This window comes from Erithacus rubecula (genome assembly GCF_903797595.1).
Source record: "Erithacus rubecula genome assembly, chromosome: 13".
Lineage (NCBI taxonomy): Eukaryota > Metazoa > Chordata > Aves > Passeriformes > Muscicapidae > Erithacus > Erithacus rubecula.
Window position 1 is genome coordinate 2,432,328 of NC_136665.1, and position 24,427 is coordinate 2,456,754.

General features: G+C 42.0%; 1 protein-coding gene and 1 long non-coding RNA gene across 2 annotated transcripts in view; one reads left to right on the forward strand and one right to left on the reverse strand.

Moving 5' to 3' along the window:
• Nucleotides 1–24,427, reverse strand: part of SYN2 (synapsin II) — a 149,851-nt gene that overhangs the window by 73,389 nt on the left and 52,035 nt on the right. The window contains exons 2-5 of the mRNA XM_079316783.1: nucleotides 23,850–23,907; nucleotides 21,355–21,446; nucleotides 16,794–16,950; nucleotides 952–1,041 (exon numbers count right to left, since the gene is read on the reverse strand). Of these exons, the coding sequence (XP_079172909.1) occupies nucleotides 952–1,041; nucleotides 16,794–16,950; nucleotides 21,355–21,446; nucleotides 23,850–23,907 (397 nt within the window). The remainder of the gene's footprint in view (nucleotides 1–951; nucleotides 1,042–16,793; nucleotides 16,951–21,354; nucleotides 21,447–23,849; nucleotides 23,908–24,427) is intronic.
• On the forward strand, nucleotides 20,114–20,761 carry LOC306807341. The gene is made up of 2 exons (XR_013775698.1): nucleotides 20,114–20,230; nucleotides 20,606–20,761. It is a non-coding gene; the product is annotated as an uncharacterized lncRNA (long non-coding RNA).

The window sequence follows — 24,427 nt, forward strand, 5'->3', positions numbered from 1 at the left end:
AAAACCAAATAAATGAGTGCCATCACAGGCAGCTATTGCAGCAGTTCTGAGTGGCAATGCAATACCCAAATGGATTCTTTTCCCCTAGATTAACATTCATTACCATAGAAATATGTAAAAAAAAATTACTTGGCTGTGGAGAACAACATTCAAAAGCTCAAACAAAAGAGAAATAACTTATAAGTTCTGACTTTAATGAGCAATGTAGAGGAATGAAGATAGGGAAAACCATTCACAAGGTTGTTACACTCAGGAAAATAAGCCATATCAACTTCTCTGTCTGACACCTCAGTTCTTGCCCCAAAATGAAATGTTCTTTGTTTCTGTGGACTGCAGTTTAGCAATGCACCCAAAATCCTGCATTTTTCAGTAAAATTATAGCCAGTCTCAAGTTTGAAGGATCCCTTAAGGACCATTATATCCCATTCCCTGCTCCTCACTGCTGCCTAAAACTGAACCACACACCCTAAAAACCTAAAGCCATCATCCAGGTGCTCCCTGGACTCTGGCAGCTCACCTGGGTTGTTTTTCTGTCTGTAAAGCACTGGGAATCAGTGTTAGCTCAGGTACCTGGAGATCACAAGTCACAGCCACCCTGATTTTGGCAGAGTCCAAAGCTCTGCAGTGCCCAGTGCATCATCCCCAGAGGCAGCAAACCCTGAGTGCACCAGAAAGCTCTGGAGGGAAAACAAACCTTGGAAGTTTCAACTTTCAGAGTTGTTCAGTGCCTTTGTAAGCATTTAATCTCTCTGAGATCTGCAGCTGGAGAATGACCACATCCCATGTGAGCACCCTCAGCTCAGCACCATGGTCATCTCAAGGGGTCACCCTGTCCCACCCCCCTGCCAAAAAGGCTTTTGGAGTAGGCAGTGAATGAAAACAGGGAATTGTGTGTCCCAGCCCCTGTTTCACAGGCACAGAAAGCAGATTTGCCCTGCTGTTTGCACCTACCATCTCCTTGTGGTTTGGGTAGAACGTCTGCTCGATCAGAGGGAACTTCTCTGGGCCCAAGGTTTTGTAGACAGACACCAGCTGGGCAAACTGCAAAAAAAAGCAGAACAGAATAGAAAGCTCAGGGGAGAAACCACACTGGGCCAAATGAGCTCGTGCTGACATTTTGCATCTTGTCCTGGGTGTTTGATAAACTCAGCAGATCCAGGGGTGCAGCCCCACAGCCTCTCCCCTCATCCTCACACACCTTTTCAATCCACCCCAGCTCTGATTTCACTTACAGATCAACACAGAAAAACACCTAGAAAAGCTAAGGACTCACAGGTACAGAAAATTAAATACATGGGAACACTGGATTTCAGATAGCTCATTGTCTGTATGTTTGAAGATGATTCTGTGATGATAAAATCATTATAATTTCTCCTTTTCTGTTATCTCAAAACTGCAGCCCAGACATATTTACCATTTATTTGGTGGCTGGCACCTCCCTGACATTGATTTGGCAGTGCTGGCAAAGACACAAAAGCAGCTGTGCTGTACTAACAGGTGAGGTGAGGAACAAACAGGAGAAGTTTCATATCCCAAGCTGCAGCCATGAGCTATTCCCACATGGGCATCCTTGGATGGGGATGATTTAATGCTCCATGTTATCCCATTTCTATTCTTGCTTTTTATAGAATATTCTGATATAACACCTGGCCACCCTTGCCCCACCACCAAAGGCAGGGATAATTTAAACTGCTCCATGTTATCCAATTTCCATTCATGTTTTTTTTATGGAGTATTCTGATAAAATGTTCTATTATTTCTCCCATGACACATCCTGCCTACCTGTACTCTGGACTGCAGCAGCTTCACACAGAACATTTACATGTAAAACGAGAATTCTTTATTAAATAGAGATGGATTTGGGGCTGTTCCTTCTCTTTACTGAGCAGATAAACTCTCCTCTGGTAACAGTTGGAAAACTGAATCACCCCTGAGGTTTCCAGGGAGCAGGAGGGCTCTGGCAGCCAAAGGCCAGAGCTGTTCCAGGGCTCCAAAGCTCTGGCCCAGCCGTGCCTGTGATGTGTTCAGTTGTCACTGTGCCAACATGGGACATAAACAACTCAGCACAACACTTTGAATAGTGGGATTTGCTGGTTGCAACCAGCACAGAAAGCACAGAACAATAGAACTCTGTCCATAATGAGATAAAATACCTACTCTGAGGAGAGGCTCAGGGGGCAGGGAGAGAAAAAAACTGTTTAAAGGGAAAAAAAACCAAAAAAAAAAAAACATGAAAGCTTGGCTTGCATTTCCAGCTGGCAGGGGGGACTTGTTTAATTTAGTGGTGTTTACTTAGGTTTGGTAAAATCCATCTTTAAATTTGGAAGGCCAGTGGAAAATGCCTTGATGATGAGTCTTCACCAAAACCCCAAGAAATTGTAGTTGAGTTTTGTGCTGTGCAAATCAGGCCTCAAGGAAAGGAAATATTATCACAGCTACCAAAATAAGGTGGTTTGTGAATAGGATTCCTGACAACTTACTCAATATTTCAGTTCTGATCCAAGAGCCAAATTCCACAAGAAAATACTTACTATTAAATACATTATTTTTGACAAGAAATTATTAGGTTAAAATAAATCTATTCACCCATCTTTATGTAAAAACCTCCCAAAAAAAAAAAATCATATGATTGTATTTCCTGTGATTCTTTCCTTATTTTCTTTTCCCTTTTCACTGAAAGGGAGCAAAAGACAATGAGAAAATGGCTTTTTTTGCAGGGGTTTGTGGCATTCATGAAAGAGGTAAGAAGGCTGTAATTGAGATTAATTGCTTGTAAATGCATGTTCACTTAAAATAACACAGTATCAACCACAGATAACAGACATGTATCACTCTAAAGTGTCCTCTAATCCAGTAAGTCAACTAGAAAATAGCAGGTCTTGTGTTGCAATCCAGGCTGTGCCCAGCAATGTGGATTCTGTCCCCATCTGCTGACCCGGGTGGGGCAGTGCCCCTGATCTCCTGGCACATATTATCTGCTAATGGGCCATCTTTAAACCAGCTGGGCAATCATCTTTATCTTCCCACAGCCCATCCTCCCTCCAGGAGATATCTCCTGTTCATGGCCATTGAGTCCCAGTGCATGACTGATAAAATTCCATCATCCCACTGGGAGATGCTCCAGCCAGGGGAGCAGCCAAGCCTTTCCTACCCAGAGAAAAATGAGATTTTGGACACCAAGGGACCTTCTCTCCACTGGATTCCAGAGGAAAGCCAGACCTTTCCACATCATCCCTGGAGCTTCAGAGGAAACTGCACCTTCTCCAGGAGCACTGCTGCAGCTGAACCACATCTGCCCCTGCAGGAGGATGCAGCCACCATGGAATGGGACTGTGCCACCACCCTGACTGACTGACGGGTGTCAGCTTGGATTCTGACTCTGGCAGGGTTTGGGATTGTTCTTTGTAATACTGCATTTCTATTTTAATTTTCCTAGTAAAGAACTGTTATTCCTAATTCCCATATCTTTGCCTGAGAGCCCCTCAATTTCAAAATTATAATAATTTGGAGGGAGGGGGTTTACATTCTCCATTTCAAAGAGAAGCTTCTGCCTTTATTGGCAGATACCTGTCCTTCAGACCAGGACAATAGGAAAAGTAGATTTCACCTTTTGAGGCAAAGGAGAGAAATCCCTCAAATTGCTGTGGGAATGATTTCTCCTTTTCCCTGCTGAGATGCTGCTTCACCTCTCTGTCTACAAATCTGGGAACCTCTTGTCAATCATTTCCTCCCCAAAGAGAAATCTGATAAATTCAGCCCTAATGCACATAGAATTTCAGCATTCCAATTGTGCATCCATAAACTGCCATGAATGTTTGTTATTTTCCCTGATTGCTGCTGGGCTATTTATAAGGAAGAATTTAATTTAAGTTTTAATGACCTTCTATCATTTTTTAAGTGGAATCTGGACCATATATTTTTATATTTTCCATCCCAGCAGCTGAACACCAGTCCTGGGCAGGAGCACCATTTTTCAGATGATAAATTACTGAATTATCTAACCCAAAGTTAAATGTTTACAGACATGGGATGTTCATGAAATAGAAAATCTTAACAGAGCCACTGAAGTATTTTATATGGATATCAAAACTCATGATAATCTAAAAATCCTTCAACTCCTGGAGCTTGGTATTTCAGCAGAAGCTATTTTTATATCTTAAGGAAAAGCCAAGAAAGTAGAAAAAATATGTCAATTTATCAAGCTGGATTTACTTCTCATTTTCCAATTTTGCATCTTATTCTCAGTCAAAAAGGGTACATGAGTTTACAGTTTCCAGATTATTATTTTAAGGGGAAAATGGTTGGGTTTTATAGCATTTGTTGCAATGTCAGCTCTTTTCTAGTCAGGATAAAATCCTTCCCCATCCAGACCAGGATGAGCAGAATAGGACAGTGACAGCTGTGCTTTTTCTCCTTTCCAACATGTTGTGACACAGAGAAGAAATATTTGTTTTAAAAATACAAACAAACCAAAACACCTATTCCCTTTGATTTTGTATCAAATCTTTCAGGGGTTTCACCACCCTGAGACTGGAACTCTAAATTTGACTGCATGGGTCATGCTGTAACCAAGCAGGAGTTACCAAAATCCCATTTTTCTCTTCACAGAGTCAGACAATTACTTTGCTCATCACTGTTGAGGAGTTCAAATGTGTTTAATTACATGGATGCCATCTCTGAGAGGATTTGTTCCTGAGCAAACCACACCAACTTATCCCTGGTAGAGAACCAGATGTGATATTTAGAGCTAATTACTGCAGATAGTGCTGCCTTTAATTGCAGAAAACTGCTCATCCCTCTTGCCAGGCTGGAGGATCCGTAGCACTGCCCATTCCAGTGGGGAATTTCCTGGGATGTTGAGAAGGATTTTAACTCAAGGAGTTGCATCTCCTCCACCTGCTCCCTGCTCAGGCAGGACCTGGGTGTGGGTTTTACTGAAGCCTTTCCATCAGAGATTTCCCTTTTTTGAGGGTTCATTACCTGTCCTTTTTAGAGGTTGAGAACTCCAGCTGGCCACCCAGTGTTTTTTGGGAGCTAAAAAAATTTCCAGATTACTAAAACAATATCCAAATTCTCTGCATAGTCTGTAACACCCACAGACAGGAGCTGGCATTCTCTAGGAGCAAGATAAATAGGAAAACTTGGATGGGTGAACACTTCTTCAATCTGTCTGTCATTAAAAAAAAAAATCATTTTCAGCTGAGATTTAACTCCTCTCTGGCTGCTCTAAGGTGTGGGATCATCTTCAGAGTGAAGAAATTCCACTAATCCAACCATTATGGGCTGGTTATGCAACAATTTTGGGGATTTAACAAAGAAAATGACACATTGACTTCTTCATCCCTTCAGATGGCTCCAGGAAAAATTACCTGAAATGTCCCTTTCCAGGCTGAGCTCAGAAATGTGGCTGGCCATTCCATAAAGGCTGGATTCTTTGTGAAGGTGAGAGATGTTCAAAAGCACAAAGCACAAACAGCCAACAAACTGAGGCACAAATATTTGAGATCCTTCAGAGGAGGAAGAATGAAGCAGCTGTGTGGAAAGGGCTGGAAAGACACATTTGACACAAGTTCTCTGTGGGAGTCAACCAACTTTGGCCAAGATTTTTCTCTATATCTGCATTCTAAACATAGTATTTGTATGTATTTTAACATTATATTACTGCAGTTTTAATTATTATTACCTGGGAAGCATCTGTGCTACATTTTTGGCCCTCCATGTGCTTCTTTATTGAGATTGGTCAACATTTCCTCTCTTACACACTACCAAGCACTGAATACTTTTCCAGAGGTCTGAATCCACACACATTTGATTCTTTATTTGATGCTTCATAGGAGAATGGAGGGGAGCAGACCTCTGGCTGCAGCTGAAACCCTCCCCTGCCAGCAGGAGCTGACTGACAGCTCCATGCAAGAATTCACAAAAACTCACAAAATCAGCCCAGACCTTGGCATGGCCACTGAAAGGTGAAACAGCACCCACAAATCAGTTTGGGCACATGAGCAGAATGCAGAAAAAGTGGGAACTGGAAAGAGAACTCAGAGCTCTTCCAGTGGTTTTCCAGCAGATCCCAGAGCCAAAGGCAACACAGCTGGACTGGGAATGCAAGGATTGCCTACCTGCATCCTGCAAGGTGAGTTTTATACCACAGCAGGACTGGGAACTCAGGGATTGCTTCCCTGGATCCTGCATGGGGAGTTTTGTATCACATCTGGATTGGGAATTCATGGAGTGCTTACCTGGACCCTGCATGGTGAGTTTTATACCACTGGGGATGCAAGGATTGTTTCCATGCACCCTGCAGGGTGAGTTTTACACCACAGGTGAGATGTTCCCTGAGGTTTTTCAGCCCAGCCTGCACAGGAGCCAGGTGATCTCTGCGTCTCCAAGATGAGATCTAACCCTGGTGCATTTTCCCCTCAAGCCCTGCCCTGGGATCAGCAGCATCTCCTTTTTTCTTTTTACTGTAGCTGATATTTCCTCACCCTCTTTATTTCAGCTCTCTCCCCACCCTCTGGGCTTCTTGCAGCACCCCTGAGATGGAGCTGCTCAGCCCCTGTGGGGTTGCTGGCCCTTCCAGAGGGATTTGGGCTGTCTGCTCCAGCTCTCCAGAATTTCCAAGGGCATTTTTCTGGGCTCCTGCACCTCCCCTGCAGCATGAGAGCTGCAATCCAAGAGGCACAGCTCTCCCACTGCTAATCACTGCAGTAATTAACTGCTGGAATATTTTCACATTAGAATTACAGCTGATGAGATGAAAACCATTAAGAGCTTCTACAGGATGGGAATAAAAAAAAAAGCCTTAAATAAAAACATCATGCCCTTGGAAGAACTGCATGAACTGGCTTAAAAATTAGCAGAGTACATCCATGAGAGAGAAAAAAAAAACAAAAAAAGTTTTCTACAATAGTTGGAAAAACAGGATTAAAAAAATCCCAAAGAACCAGAAAAGGGTCACAGTGAGAGACATAAAAACATCTTCTGGCTTGCAGGGCTGGGCAAGAGGCATCTGGCAAGGAGAGACACCTTGGCTGATGGAAGAGGCACTGACAAATGTGTAAACTGTGAGGAAAGCAAGATTTAAGCAAGACATGTGGATTAAAATGAAGAAAAACAGCCCACGAGCATAAAAGGGTAGAACACAGATCAAGACATGCCTGGTATAAAAGAATTAGCAAAAGGTAATACCATGAGGCCTGGATGGAGAGGCCTTCAGGATCCCTTTATTTCAGAATGAAAATTTAGAGAAGGAAAAAAGTTTATGGAAGTGAGAGGCTGTGTGCTCTTCCAGCAGAGAGAAAATGCACTTTATTCCAGTGTTCTGGGAGCAGGGGGTCAGAGTTCTGACCAGGAAAACATTTGTGCTGCTGTTTGTTGTGATGGGATTTGGCCTTCTGCTCAAACACTTCTCAGAAGGGTTTGGGGCTCACTGCAACTTAAAGAGTTTTTCTTGTTTGTGGGGTTTTCTACAGAGGAGGTCCAGTTCAAATAGGAGGTTTCCATAAAAACACTGAGTTCAATGAAACTTGTAGAGGAAGAATCTGTAAGGGATTTAACTGGTGGATTTCCAGGTGGATATTTCCTTGGTGGGTTTCCAGGGTGGAGATTTCCATGGTGGATTTCCAGGATGGATTTCCAGGGTGGAGATTTCCAGGTTGAAAACAAGGGTGGAGATTTCCAGGGTGCATTTTCAGGATGAATTCCATTATGGATTTCCATGGTAGAGATTTCCATGGTGGTTTTCCAGGGTGAATTCCCAGGGTGGATTTCCAGAGTGCATTTCCATGCTGGGGGTTCCCATGGCAGAGATTTCCAGGGTGCATTTCCACAGTGGGGATTTCCATGGTGGATTTCCATAGTGGAGATTTTCAGGATGCATTTCCAGGATGGACATTTCTGTGGTGGTTTTCCAGGATGGATTTCCATGGTGGAGATTTCCTTGGTGGATTTCCAGGGCGAAATCCATGCTGGGGATTTCCATGGTGGAGATTTCCATGATGGATTTCCAGGGTGCATTTCCAGGGTGAATTCCATGATGGATTTCCAGGATGGATTTAACAGTGCAGTTCCATGGTGGAGATTTCCATGGTGGAGATTTCCATGGTGGTTTTCCATGGTGGTTTTCCTGGATGGGTTTCCATGGTGTTTTTCCAGGATGGATTTCCAGGATGGATTTCCAGGGTGGAGATTTCCAGGGTGCATTTCCAGGATGAATTCCATTATGGATTTCCATGGTAGAGATTTCCATGGTGGTTTTCCAGGGTGAATTCTCGGGGTGGATTTCCAGACTAGATTCCCAGGGTGCATTTCCATGGTGGAGATTTCCAGGGTGCATTTCCACAGTGGGGATTTCCATGGTGGATTTCCATAGTGGAGATTTTCAGGATGCATTTCCAGGATGGACATTTCTGTGGTGGTTTTCCAGGATGGATTTCCTTGGTGCATTTCCAGGGTGGGGATTTCCATGGTGGATTTCCAGGGTGAAATCCATGGTGGGTTTCCAGGATGGATTTCCATGGTGGAGATTTCCATGTTGGATTTCCAGGGTGAATTCCAGGATGGATTTCCAGGATGAATTTAACAGGATGGATTTCCATGGTGGAGATTTTCATGGTGGGTTTTCATGGTGTTTTTCCAGGGCAGATTTCCAGGGTGGGTTTCCTGATTTTCGTGGTGGAGATTTCCAGGGTGTTTTTCCAGGATGGGGTTCCAGGGTGTTTTTCCAGGATGGGTTTCCATGGTGGAGATTTCCATAATTTTTTTCCAGGGCAAGTTTCCATGGTGGAGATTTCCCGGGTGTTTTTCCAGGGTGGATTTCCATGGTACATTTCCAACATGGATTTCCATGGTGGAGATTTCTATGGTGTTTTTCCAGGATGGGTTTCCATGGTGTTTTTCCAGGGTGGATTTCCAGGTGGAGATTTCCAGGGTGGGTTTCCAGAATGCCATTCCTCAGACACCACCAGCCAAGCTCTGTTAGGCTCCAGAGGAGGCAAAGCCAGAGGACTCCTTGGGGTGGTGATACCCAAACAGGGATTTCACAGCATTTTAAATTGAACCACCCACTAAAAACACCTCAGAGAGCAGGGGTGGTGCTCACACACCCCAAAAAGAAACCAGGACACTTTGCATCCATCCCAGAGGGAGCTGGAGCTAAAGATAGAAGTGGAATACCCAGGAATGTCAGAGGAGAATGGTGGTGGTGGGATTGCCCTGGTACAGCCAGAACAACAGCAGGGATTTTCCTGCATGGGCGACAAGTTCCTATGTCAGGATCACCCCTCTGATCCTGCTCAGCTGAGTCACCACAGTCACACATCAAAGAAGCAGATATAACCTAGATTTCAACTGGAAAAAAAAAAGTTTTTCTAAGATAATTTAATAGGGAATATAATACACAGGTTTCATTTGTAATTACCTATTAAGATTGCACAAGAAATCAAAGTTAGTTTCCATAATCTGGCCCTCAAGTGTGGATATTTGCCTTAGCCAAGCACGAAAAGAGTTTCTGAGTCTCTACTGTAGCAGGACCAGCAGATAACACACAGGACATGGACCCCAGCTTTACAGTCCTGTTTTCAATATTTACAGCCTCTTTTTTGAGCACAGTTTCTTTCACTAGAAAGTAAGAAACAGTTAAAAAAATCCATTTGAATTTTCTGCCCCTAGAAATGTCCAATGCAATGAAAGTCTGTAATGGATGTCAAGAGCTCCCACTGCTGCTTTTTCGTGCAGAGGAGAACAGGGAAAACTGGCAACAACTTACTACAAAATTCAGGAAAGCAGTTAAAAAATCTGAGCCTACCTTTGCATTAAATTATCCTGATGGCAGTAAATGCTGGTCAAAGCAAAATATTCCCATACTCAGTTTATACATATAAAGCACTTGAAAGTGCAAGCAAGGATTGATAAATACAGAGCTGAGAGAATTACTGGCTGTAAGGAAAAGAAAAATCATCACCACACTGAGATTTATTTATTATTTAAAGATTTCTGCTTTTCTTTTAACAGGAATTTCAAGTGACCTTATTTATTTTAGGAAAGCAAATTCAGTAAGGAAGGCTGGAATATTCCAAGACTGGAGTATTCCCTACCTATTGCAAAACTAGATTAAACTAAACCAGCTCTACGAAGAGGTGCAAAAAGCAAACCCACTACTAGTTTTAATGTGTTTGGATTTCTAGTTATGCATTTAAACTTATATTTATGAATTTTGCTCCAGTTCAATGTTCAAACCTGGTATTAAATTGTCTTTTGGCCAAAAAGCTTACAATGTTTTCACCTTCCTTCTGACACAGTTTTGTGAATTTGCTTTCAGCTCTCACATGACAAATCCATCAACATGTTTTGCTTTAAGTGGCAGACTGGGCAAAGAGGCCAAAATCTTCACTGGCTGACAGAGAATTAAAACAGGTTTTATTCAGGTATTTTTATGCAGGTTTTTTATTCTTAAGAAAGTTCTGCTTGGAGGAAAAGCACCTGTTGGTTTGTTTGTTCTCTGGCTGCCCTGGAAGTGCACAGGCCTCGGACTTGAAATCTGTAAATCCAATACTCTACTGTAAATCCAAAATTCCTATGAATAAAGGCCACAAAACTGATGCAAATATTTGTTGTTGGGCACGTGGAATTTGATATAGAGACTGCCACATGTCATCACATGGGGCTGTTCAAGCCCTGCCATGTCCTGGGGCACAGAAGGGAAATTCAGCATCTTCCTGCAGTGCTGGGCAGGAGAAGGTCACTGCACCCTCTGCCCTGCCTGCACCTGCCAGTGAGATCCAGAGTGCTGGAAACAAGAAAGTTCAGTGCTGGCTCCAGGTTTGATCCAATGCAATCCATAAAACTGACTAAAACACATCTCAACATCCCCAGCATCTATCATGATGGCAGACATTAAATCTGAGCATCTCTAAGTGCCTTCCCCATCTGAGCTGCAGCCAGATTGCAGGTAAGCACTCTCCAGCCTTGACCTTTAAGAAGATCCCCACTGGCATATTAAAGAGAGCAATAACCAGCCAAATTCTATCCCATTGCTCAGCATTATTGCACAAATCTCACTTTTGCTAATGAGCACAGGATTTTCTTATAGTGAAATAAACATTTAGAACCTCTTTCTTTAAACCCATCATGGAACTGCATTGAAAATCTCCCAGATTTACAGCAAGTAGGCTTTCAAAATGCTTCTCTTCTTGCAGACATTTATTTTCGTGTTTGTTGTTTGCTCTCCAGAAGATGCTTTGACACAAAATTGAGTCTCCCATTAGCATAGCTTCAATAATTTGTGTCAACAGGAAGCTGGAAGGAACAGAGCTCATGTCTTTTTTTCTGCTCCTCCCTGCAGAGTCCTGACAAATGTCCTGCCAGTGCCCCAATCTGTTGCTCAAGATTTTTAAAGTATAACTGGGAGTGGAAAAAGCACAAGAGACCAACTTGGAGAAGCAGCACAGAGGAGAAAACAAGGTGGGGAAGGGCACTAGAAACCATCAAATAGCAAGAAAGGGCAGGTAAAACAGACCTTCCAATAAAGCAAGGCAAAACCAGAGAAGTGAAATGTCCAGTTAGAGCAGAAAGATGAAGTAGATAAGTAGATAAGTAGAAAAGCATCTGCAAAAGAAATGCAAAGCAGAACACGACACATGAAGTCACAGAATTGTGTAAGCTTGGCAAGAGGAGCAAAACAAGGAAAATATCAACAAACTTTCAGAAAAGTGTTTGGCTGTCTGCTCCCAAACTGAAGGAAAAGAAACAAACAGCAACTGTGAGATTTACAGCACTACCAGGTTTGACACAAAGCCATACCCAGCTTTTCCTCAGGATGGCTGTGGGTGAGCAAGGAGAGGAATTTTGGCAAAGGCAAGTGTTCTGTGACACTTCTGTACCATTTCAAAGCCCTGATAACAACAAATCCTTACAATGGGGCAGAGTGGGACATCTGAGGTTTCAGCACAGGATGGTTCCCACCTGGAGCTCAGTGTGAAGAGCACCAGGACCTTCCAGCTCTCTGCACACACTCCCAGCTCTCTCTGCCTCCCTCCCTGCCAGCTGTGGCCCAGAAAACCTTTCCTGCTGGTTCCTCTGTCCCCACATCCCTGGAGCCGTGGGGCAGAGTGCCAGGAGTGCACTTGGATGGGGCCAAGCTGCTCAGCAGCAGCTCCATCCCTGCAGAGCCTCAGGCTGGGACAGCTGTGCCCCAGCTCAGCACACCTGGCCCTCCCAAGCCCCTCTGGGATTCCCTCCCTGTTTCCTAAACACTGCCAGTTGGGCTCACAGTGCTCACAGAGGAGGGTTGTGCCCCCTCCTTTAGCAGAGTGGGTGTGTGATTTAGGTACCAGCAGATGCTGGTAGCCTCCCCACCACCCCTGCAGAACAGGAGAACAGATGTGCAGCCAGCTGCAGGGCTGGGATGCTTTTCCTCTGCACTGAAGGAACCAGAACTGCACTCTTGGAACTTGATTTTGTGAGGGTTTTCTTCCCCTTCAGTCGTGCACAGCTGCTCTCCACAAGTGCAGCAATTCTGGAGTCTCTGCAGGGCTGGGAGGTTTATCACTGTCAGAAGGAGCCTGCAATGCCTGTAATTATCACATCACAGTCAGGTTGAACTGAAATAAAAACCAGCCCTTTATTCTATCTGCAGCAGCCTTGGACATGGAAGCTTGCAGCCCCTGACAATGAAATCAGAGTTTGTTTGGTGTCACTCAACTCCACATCCTGCCTGACTCCTCTTACCAGCAAGCTGGGGTGGGCAGGGAATAAACTGGGGTATTCAAAAAATACTGCACCCCTAGCACCAATATTTGCAAGTGAAGCTAAAATCCAGCAGGGTTCAATGGAAGGAAACCCTTCAGCATGCAAGTTTCACATAAGTCATTACAAAAATCCTGTGAATTTATGCATGCAGGAATAATTTTTGGTTTTTTTTTTAATTCAACACAGGACAGTAGAAAATAATGTTTTGTATTTTTTTAGTACATGTTATTTTGGGGTTTTTTAAAAATATTATTTCCCCAGTTTAAAGAATAAGATTTTACTAATGCTGCAAGCTCTGATACCATCACCACATTTCCCAGTTGCTTTTGGCCTCCAATTACTTCACACATCTCCATAGAACCACAGAATCTTTTAGGCTAGAACAGCACTCTAGGACCACCAGGACCAGGCACTAACCATGAACTCCTAAGTGCACCATTCACCCTTTTCCTTCAGTTCCACATCCACGTGGAACTTAAATCCTAAATCCCTCCAGGGACAGTGACACCATGTGCTATGAGAAAGTTTGCATGAGCTCCTAAGCTCAGTTAAGGGAAGCCTCCCCCATTTCCTGAATGAAATTTTCTAAAGGAAAACAGATAATTTAAATTATATTAAATATTGACTTTGGATAATTAATGATGCTGGGTTTGTTGGGTTTTTTTTCTCTCTTTACTTTTTCTTTTTATAAATGCTTTACAGCAAGATCTGGGCACCATTAAACACAAGTAGAATTGTGAACCCTACAAGGACAGTGGGTGTTTTTGCTTCACCTTAAGTCAGTGTAGCTGTAAATTGAACCAGGTAAAATTCTAGTCTTGTTTGATGGGGTTATTTCATGCTCAAGATAATTCCTTTGCAACATGCCCCTGCACTGAAACACTGTAAAGTTTTAATAATAATTCTTCATCGAGGGCACAAACCTTGAAATGGTTCCTCCACAGCTCTGTGTGAGCTCAGCAATAAAGAACTTAGCCTTTATTTATAAAACCATGCTTTCCCCCCAGCTTTCTGACATCCCTACCAGCATTTAAGTGAAATCCATCTTGAGCCAGGGTGATGAATTTTCCATGAGCTAAGTGCTAAGTGTTATCACAGAAGTGAAACAACCCGAGCCCTGTAACAGCCCCACACCATGAACACATTTCAGAACACAAACATCTCACCACACACACTCATTCCAACATTTTCTTCCACCTGGCTGCTCACAGCCCAGGTTCTCACAGGGCTGTACAGAGCTCTGAACTTCTGCTGAGCATTTGGAGGAGCTGTGCATGCCCTAACTCTGGGAATACAAGCTTTAAACCTGTTCTTAAATTGTCCCACCACACCCCACCTTTCAATAATATACCTCAGATAGAACACAAATTTTTTCACTGTCTGTTGGCAAAGGAACAGAAAGTAAGAGAACAAAAAGAGCTTTCCTGGAAAATTGAGGGCAGGTACTGCAGTTTGTGGCACAGAGTGTGAATCTGCCCTCGGAGCTGAAAAGACGTTTTACCTCTGGAGCTGTGTGTTCCAAAATCACCAAGCAGCTGTCACGGTGAAGGGCATTAATTTAAAACCCAAAGACCTTGTACATTGAGTTCTAACTCCCCTTTTATTTGAGAGCCCTTTTATAACCACTCTAACTTCCCTGACTTCCCCTCCTAGCAGTTTGCACCACTCCTGATTTTGCTCTGCTATAAGGAAGGTTCATTGCCCATGGCTAACTCAATAATTCCCCATCCTTTAAAGGCCCATTCTAGTGCACAGCCCCCTTTTTCCCCCTGCTATTATCAAAGTTGTAATTCTTCTGCCACTCTACATTTTACCTGCAGGAAAGTCAATCTATTTCTCATGAATTAATAAAGGTTATTATATATGGCTTTATGTAGTGTTTTGCTTCCCCATTTTCCATGGGGCTTTTTGCATTTGAAAGATTTATAGAGAGAACTTTCCCACAAATATCAGGGCACTGGTGTTGACAAAGGGATTGTGCAGGAAGAAATCCCTGCCACCCTCTGAATAGGGGGTAAATCCGTGGCCATGGCCATGTAGGAGCACAGGGGTTTTACCCTTAATTTTAGCAGGCAGCAGCAGACTGAGGAGGGCATTCCCAGGCACCCACAACAATTTCCAGCAGGGATTTCACCCAGGCAGGGAGTACACATGAGACTGGTCCAACAAAACAGGGCAGAGGATGATGTTGGCCAAACCAACAGTGCCAGGATTCTGCTGCAATATCTGAACATCCATGAAGCTGGCTGAGTTAATGGGATTTTACCCCTTGGGGATCTATTCTGGAATGGCTTTATAGAGGCAATGAACATCCTGAATTGGGAGGAACCCACAATGGGAATTGAAGTCCAACTCCTGGTCTTGCACAAGACATCCCAAAAATCCCCCCATGGGCTGTGAGTTCTTCCACTGTTTTCCCTTCCTAAATCTGATGAGGATTTCATGCTGCTCTGGCATATTCTCAGTGGTCTCTACATCTCCCAGCACCACCAACAACACAAGGCAGGATATTCAAGTTAAAAAGCCAAAGAAAACCCCTGGTGTTTGTACAGAAATCATTCCTGTGCTCACACTAACAGCCCACACTCCTCACTAGGACCCACCTGAAGGGCAGTGATAAAGTGACAGAGACACAGATATGGCAGTCTGTAAGGAGGAATTATTCCCCTACTTCTTATTTCTTATAAATAAAGATACTGGCTTTGCATCCCCACACAGCTTTATTGGACCCAGTGAATTCAAGCACTGGGAAATGCCACACAGCTGGAAAATGTGATGCACTAAAATAATTAATTCTGCCATGTACAGTGTGTACTGAGAAGTTGTAAATGCTCTATCAATTATTTATTCCCTGCCTGCAGCAGTTTACTGCAGCATAAAAGGATAATAAAATGAGCTGCAAGAGGTATATGTTAAAAACTGCTGACAATTGTTTGGAGGGATTTTCATAGTAAGTATTAAAAAATTAACATCTTCAAGGCAATTAAAAGTATTGTAGTAAAACTTACAGCACATTTTAACTCACTGCTGCTAATGTTTGGTTCCTTATGAGCCAAAAGGATCACCAAATTCTACCTCCATTTCTACAAAACTTGCCAAGTAAAACAGCATTGGCTTCTGCACTAAAACTGGCAGAGACCAGTGGCTCTGCAGGGTCCCCAGTGCTGCAGGGGCAACTGAAAGGACCAGCTCCTACCACAGAGGCACAGGAGCATGAAAAGGGCTTTCAAAGGAGGAAACCAGTCCCTTCAGATTCCCTTGCTAAAGCATAGCCCCAAAAATGTCACAGGAATGAGGAAAACACTGGCTAGAGCCTGTTCAAATTATGTTCAAAACCACAAATATGAGAAATATTCTCAGCTTGCTTTTCCCAGACAAATTGTGAATAAACACTCTTTCCTCACTTGAGGAAGCATGTTAGCAGTGGGGAGGCTTTCTGTTGGATGCCTCACTTATTTCTCTATTTGGACTACAAAGATTTTTCCTCTCTCTCTCCACAGTGGCTCTTTGAAAAAAAATAAATTATTTAAATATCTTAGTTTGGTTTTTAATCCTTCCACTATTTCACTGCTCAGCGAGGGAAGTTTGATAATCAATGTTCATGAAGGGGAATGAAACACACAATTAAAGAAAGTCTTTGCAGCAGCTGAATTGCCAAGCCCAGGAAATTTCCAGGTGCGGTAATACCTTAGGATTTAGCTTTTATATTTTTCAGATTCTGTGTATAATTCTGAAACTCTATGTAGAGCATGCACATTTTGGTGAGACAAAACAATTCCTCTCTAGTCCTGGGAATCAAGGACACCTCACTGCCTCAGGCCCCAAAAAATACAAACAAAAGTGAATTTGGGGGCAGCAAACTGGGGGTAAATGGCGGCTGTAATTGGAGGATTAACCCCTGATATGTGAATGGACCAAATTTATAATTGTGCGAAAAACTCGTGACCAGCCTCTGGCGGCTCTGAGTGCCCAAGCTGTGCCTGTGGAAGGCCTCCAATAAATCCCCCCTTTAACCTCTGCCCTCGGGAAGCTCTCCAAGCACTCACCACCCAGGGCTTGTCACAGAAGTTGTAGATGGACTCGAGGGAGTTGACGCTGGGCACGCCGGCGTACTGCATGCCGATGATCAGGTTGCGGAAATCCTCGTTCTCCGCCATGCTGTAGGAATGCTGCCGCACCAGCACGAAGTCAGGCCGGAATGTCCTGCCAAGAAACAGCCACAGAGGTGGTGAGCCACCAGCAAACTGGTGTTCCTGCAACAGCAGAATGTGCAGAGCGGGAAAAATGGGTGGTGGGTGAGTAGGGAAGGGTTGGAAGGACGCACAAAGCAAAGGGGAATGATAAAAGATGGAAAGAGGCATGATGGCTTCATGAAAAACACTCAAACCAAAGGAAAATTATAAAAGATTGAAAGAGTCATGATGGTTTCTGCATGAAAAACTCTTGAACCAATGGGAAATGGTAAAAGATGGAAAGAGCCATGATGGCTTCATGGAAAACCCTTGAACCAAAAGGAAATGGTAAAAGATGCAAAGAGTCGTGAGGGCATCATGAAAACACTCAAACCAATGGGAAATGATAAAAAAATTGAAAGAGTCATGATGGCTTCATGAAAAAGCCTTGAACCAAAGAGGAATGATAAAAAATGGGAAAAGCCATGATGGCTTCTTCATGGAAAACCCTTGAACCAAAGGGAAATTATAAAAGATTGAAAGAGTCATGATGGCTTCTGCATGAAAAACTCTTGAACCAAAGGGAAATGATTAAAGGTGGAAAGAGCCAAGGATGGCTTCATGGAAAACCCTTGAACCAAAAGGAAAATTATAAAAAATGGAAAGAGCCATGATGGCTTCTTCAAGAAAAAACCTCAAACCAAAGGGAAATGATAAAAGATGGAAAGAGCCATGATGGCTTTATGGAAAACCCTTGAATCAAAAGGAAATGATAAAATATGCAAAGAGTTACAATGGCTTCATGAAAAACATTCAAACCAAAGGAATGTGGAATATGGAAAGAGCCATGATGGCTTCTTCATTAAAAACCCTTGAAGCAATTGAAATGATAAAAGACGGAAAGAGCCATGATGGTTTCATGAAAAACACTTAAACCAAAGAGAAATTATAAAATATGCAAAGAGTCATGATAGCTTCATGAAAAGCGCTCAAACCAAAGGGAAATGATAGAAAAGGTGGAAAGAGCCATGATGGCTTCACTAAATCTGCATCATCAGAATCCCCTCAATAATGGGGTTCCATTAGGAGGAGAGAGAAACTATCATGGATTTCAGGTTGTTTTCCTGTAGACAGATAAATCACATCTATTATCTCTAGGTATATCCTTTGTGTTCTGAGTTTCTGAGCGATGACAAGCAAAGCTAAAGCAGGCAAAGGGCTCTGCCACAAACTTGGGCTTTTGGGGAACAATTGTTTTTGCTTTTTTTTTTTCACAATTATTGTCAAAAATTTCACAATTTTTTTCACAATAATTGTCAGGCTGTCAGTAAGGGATGAGGCAACCACAATTCTGGCAAAATTAATCAGCCCATAATGGAGAGAATCACAACTGAACTTCTAATCAAGAGACTTGTCAAAGTGAATTTTTAGACTTAAAATTGCATTTCCCCTCTTTGTCTCCAGAATTTGATCAGCATTTCCCCTGCTGCTCCCCATGGTTTCTTGCCTATCACCCTGCACCTTTGCCAACAATCTGACACCATCTTCACCTTACTCCAACCCTGACATTTTGTTACTGGAGAAGGTTATGGAAAACAGAAAACACAAACCAACAGCTCAGAGACTCCAGAGCAGAGGCAATTAACTCCTAAATTTGACTGTTGAAGGAGTCTTTTCTGCATGCCAATTTTATAAGGGAAAAAAACCCCTGACTAGCTTGAAGATTTCAGCCTCCTAGAAGAGGTATAACTGCAGGGTAAATTAAATTAGCATAGTAAATTGGTGAAATTATTTACATGCCTTGAATAAATACAAGCTGTTTACTGGGGTGAGACACTCTGAAGATTACAAAATGTTTCAGAAGTCTCAGTCTGGCAGAACAAAACCAACAATTACAATTCTTGTTAAAATTACTTTAGCTGTTTTGAGATCCCAGTCCAAGTAGATTAGCTGGATTCTTGAATTTCAAATCACAGGATCATCAAACTTTTTGGGTTGGGAGTGAGCTTATAAAGCTCATTTTCCAGTATCCCAGGCTGCTGCAAACCCTGTCCAACCTGGCCTTGGACACTTCCAGCAGGGATGGGGCATCCACAGCTTCTCTGTGCTGTGCCATGTTTTACCACTGCCACTGGAAATATAAAAAATCCCCAAACCTGCATGATTTGGCATAAAGCAACATTAAAGTCTTGCTGTCAAGAGTCATTGAAATGGCACTGAAACTCAATGAGAAAAACTTGTAAAGAAATCCTTGCCTATAAATGAGATTCCTAAAAACTGCAGCACAGCTGAGATGTTGCTATCTAGGTTTCATGGGGATGCCAAGAGTTTGGAGCATGGAAATCCAATTTACTGGCCCAGCATGAATATAATACTTAGAGGATTAATGATGCCTTCATCAAAAGTGCAATCCCTCAGTGAAAGAAAGAGACCACTTTTATTTATTAAAATAAGGGGATAACACATCCCAGACAGGTCTGTGGTTACAACTAAAGGAACAGAAAATGTCCTCTCAAAGACCAATTTAATAAAACAATTGGGGAATGGAGGGAATGTACTTTTAAAAAATTAAAAAATAAAGAAATACATTTAGCTTTGCAAAAGCTCCTCAAAGGAATATGATGCATTCCCATCATTGTTCTAGTTCTGTAATTAATGCTGGATGGAGTGACTGCACACAGAAAGAGGTCAGGAGAAAAGTTTTAATTGTGGCTAAAGCATCAAGATCCACAAATCTCAGCATTATGTTACAGAAAATATATTTTTTTATTGTATGATTTTCATTCACACAAGCAAGCTGGTGCCTGTTAACCATAAATATATATATATATAAAATATATAATTTTTTTTTCTTCCTAAACTAAACCAGCAGACTCTTGTCATTGACATTTCTGTGATTTTGCTAACTAATAATTTACTCATAAATCTATAATACAAAGTCACTTTGGGCCTCAGATTGAAAACAAATATCTCCAATTATCACGGACATAACTGGAAATAGAGAATTGCTCTCCCCTCATGTCTGCACCTCCCTCTCACACCACAAACCACATCCCCAGGTATCTCACACCAGATTGGAGGGAAAATTATCAGCTTCAGGTGGTTCTATTTGGGCAAATAAATTACCCACCAAACCATAATATTATAAAATCCCTTGTTATCTCATTCTCAGAGTTCTCTCTGACACAAAATTCCTTTTTTTTCCTAACAAAAGCAGCACTTTTACCAAGTTTTCTCATGACCTGCAAACCTTTGGAGATGTTATTTTCTGGAGCTTCCCAGCCCTCATTTTCTCCTGACATGTTTTGATGGTAACTTGGCCCCAATACTTTTTAAAATATTTTTTGGAATACTAAAGAAAAGCCACTGGGGAGCAGTGATCAAGATTTCTTGGCTCCAAAACTTCCAACATTGGGTAAAAAATTCCACCAACCCTAAGAAAAATCAAATCTCTCACTCTCCTAAGGAAATAATCTCGTGGATTTGGCATGAGATCACTGTTTTGGTATTGAACTGCAATGTTTTTAAAACATGCCAGAGATTAAAGAGTTGGAATTTTGATGCATAAACTTATCTTAAATATTTTTTTCCTGGAGTCTTTTTGTTGGTGATTTTTTTATTTTGTTTTGGTTGGTTGGTTTATTTTTTTACAGGAATGAGTAGAGATTCTCAAATCTAAAATTCAGAGGGATGTTCTGGAAAAAAGGAAGATCCAGGACATGCCTTAAATTCAATTTTTCAGCCAAACAACTGCTACACTTCACTCACACATAACTGCACCAGCCAAACTAGCAGCAATTCTCACAACTGAAATAAAATATTGGATATAATTTTACTAATAATTTTGCTGATATAACTTTTCTAATACTTCCTTAAGTTTTTACTTTGCCCTGTTTTCTCCCTTCATATTTGTGAGGCTGTTGATGTCCTCACTTAAAAAACCCAAAAGTTAAATTTACCCTCCCTTCATTGGCATCATCCTTTTTAGTCAAAAGAGCTGTTGGGAAATCTGAGGTGTTTAAACAGGCTGAAATATTGCAGGAGCTGCCCTGAGAGGGGTTTTATGCCTTGGTCTGTTTCAATAGAAAATATTCCATGTTGGAAATAAATTCTGCAATTCTGGGAAAGTCTGGCAGGTACAAAATCACCAAATGTAGCAAACATAAACCCCAAATCAATAACCCTAACTCTCAGCCATGTATTCTTTATTCTGGACTTCACTCCTTTAATAAATCCATTTTCCCTGTGATTAAAACATCAAGATGTCTCCTGCTGTCACAAAAAGGTTGTCACAAATCAGATATTTTATTTTCTACTTCCCCTGGGGGGGCATCACTCAAAATCCACAAACACAACCAAAGCACTCAGCACCCTCCCATCCACACATGGTGCCATTTATTGCTTTTTTGCTGTTATTCCATTTTGTTTCTCTTACCTGACAACTTTTGTGCCATTTCGAATGATTTGGATGTCAACTGCATAATTGCCATCAGCATGGGCTATCAAGTTGATTTCTGAAAATTCTGCCTGTGAAAAAAAAACCCAAACCACTCCCATTAGTCAGTCTGGTTTATTTTACCTTTATTTTTCTAGTTCCCTTATGTTCAGCATTAAGGCCAAAAGTGCTGCCAATATACATTTGAAATAAAATGAGCACCAAGAGGGCATTGATCCAGCAGGATTTGTCAGGTATGACACATCACATTTCAAAAGGTTTTAATCCAAAGAGAGCAAAAGGTAAAAAAATGTTGTGAAAATGGACTGTGGATTTGCTCCTCCATGTCTGCATAGAAATGTAGGGATTATATTTTTGCTTTGCACAATGATATCAAAGAGATTAATACAGAATCAATATTGACATAAAGTTTTGAAGAAAAGAGTACAAAAGCAGAATTAAAATAACATTTTCTCATAGAATTTAGCATCTCCTCATGCTGCTCACCCCTTTCTATTTTCTTTATGTGCATTTACTCTTCTTTTTAAAAGATCTGGTGCTAATGACCAATTGTCTCACAAAATTCTCAATTAAAGCCCTTTTTCTCACACTGGAAATGAGGGGTTTGAACGGAGCCACTGCCATACTCTGGATCTGCAGTTATTTGAAAGGAAAGGACAGGATGTTTTTCATTTATCCCCAGCCTTTCACCAGCTTAGACTCTCAAGGCACTTTACAATAACATTACCCAGCAGAAGAATTGAAATGCAGCCAGCTGTCTTCTGGTGGATAAATAGAAGTGTCTTTGCTGTCCAGGACAGCAGCACAGAATAGAGAGTGTCACAATCCTCATTAGTCTGGAAAATGGAATCACTGCAAGTCTTCCTCAGGCAGATCTGGGAGGGTTTCACACCCTGGTGCTGAAAATCTGATTTCCTCCCACTGCTGCAGCTCAGGGCTTGGCTTCCAGCACAGAGCTCTCTTCATTAAAGCCAGACACCCTCACACCTCCTGGCATCACTGGGACAACACTGATTGCAAAAACAAGGCAAATGGGGAGAGAATGAAATTCTGTATGGGCCCTGCAAGTGTCAGACTCAACCAATTGACTCTGAGACTGAGAATGGGTATCTCCAGCTAATAAATCATTTTAAAAGGTTAGTGGGTGATAGAAGATGTTGTATGTTGAGAAAGGAACTCTAAAAATGGCATAATTACTGTTTTAATAACAGGTATTGGCAGCAGGACACTGCAGTAGTTGTTATTTGTGTGTTGGTGTGTAACAGAGGGATTTGTGTGGCTCAGGAACTCCCAGTTTCTCTCTGATTAAATTTCTGGTCTCAGAATGCAGCACAGGAAGGCAATTCCAGGTTCACCCCAAGTTTTTGCTCCTATTAAGGAGATGAGGAGTGTGCTGTAGCTGCCTGCTCTGACCCAGGTGTGAGTGGAAAATCAGCTGTCTTTGTATTCCTGCCTCCCCCCAATGCTCCTGAAGACTCCTGGCAGAGCTTTGCATGTTCCCAGGCCAAGGGCATCAGATATTCAGTGATGCAAAGAGTGGATGCTGGACCATTACAGTGGATTTAGATCAGCTGCACCCACACAGTTAATGAAAATTTCCCTCACTCCTTGAAAATCCAATGACAAAACAACTCAAGGACTGATGCTTTGTACAGCAACATCTATTTGAGGAGTTCAAGATTCACAAGCAGTGAAAAGACTTATTTAAATTCCTAGTTTCCAGCTTAAATAAAATATCCATCATTCTAATGCACCTTAAATTACATTTCCATGTTTATTCCTATTTATTATGTTTTTTTTTTTTTAAACCCCCACTGCACCCAGAGCACATTTATATTCCTGAGTGGGGAATTAGTGATACAGAGCTGCCACACATAATTCATGGAGTGTCTGGGAACTTCACAGTCTCTAAGCAACAGCTTCTGAATACAAGATGTTTTTCATGCTGTGAAAATTATGGTCAAGATGCCCTAAGAAGAGCCCATTTTGGGTGCCAAAAAAAGGGCTGTTGTGGTTTAACCCCAGCCGGCAGCTCAGCTCCACATTTATTCCCACCCAGAGGGATGGGGAGAGGACCAGAAGGGTAAAAGTGGAAAAACTCTGGGTTGGGATAAACAGAATTAAGAGATAAAGCCAAAGGTATGAGTGCAAACAGAGGAAACCAAACCCCACAGCAGCTATAGGGGGGGAATTAACTCTGCCCCAGCCCAAACCATCACATTTCCTTAATTGTGAGGGTTTGGGGTACAAAGATTGTGAATTTATCTGCACATGTATGCACAGGGAGTCATGGAATCATTTAGGCTGGAAAAGCCCTCTCAGATAATCTCCATCATCATTAATCCCAGGCCACCACCAAACCATGTCCCCAAGTCCACACAGATTTTTAATCCCTCCAGGGAGGTGTTGGATGCATGTATTGAATATATATAAATGCACAGATATAAAAATTACATTCAGGCTAAGACAGTTACCTGTTCCACCTTTATGTCATACTCCCCATGGATCTTTTTGCCACGAAAAGCCTTGGCCCTGCAGGAAAAAAAAAAGGAGAGAAAATTAAGGATTTGTTTGTCTGTAATCAGTGTCTATAGAAAACTTCCTGTATTGCCTTCAATGTGTTGAAAACACACAAATATACCAATTAAATCTGCGTGCTGCACATACACAATTCCCCTTCTTTGCCATCCTTGTATTCTTCATCCCATCCCACAATATTTTGTAATAAAAAGCACAATGTGATTTCCAGCAGTGAAGTGAGAATGCTCTGCAATGATGAAACATTCAGAAGTACATATTTCACAGTTAAATAATATAAAAGGAGTCCAGGCACAGGTTGCTCTCAAAGTCAAAAATGCCAGTGGAAATTCATTTCCATGTGAACAACTTCCTAACAACTACTCATGCTCATCTTTATCCACCTAACTCCTTTAGAAAAACTTATTTATTTGGAACACTGTGCTTAGAAACTTTACGTGGTTTTTTGAAGTATGAGTACTGGAGACTCAGATATTTGAGTGGCTGGTTGGTTTCCTGATCAGTTTTCCTTTTT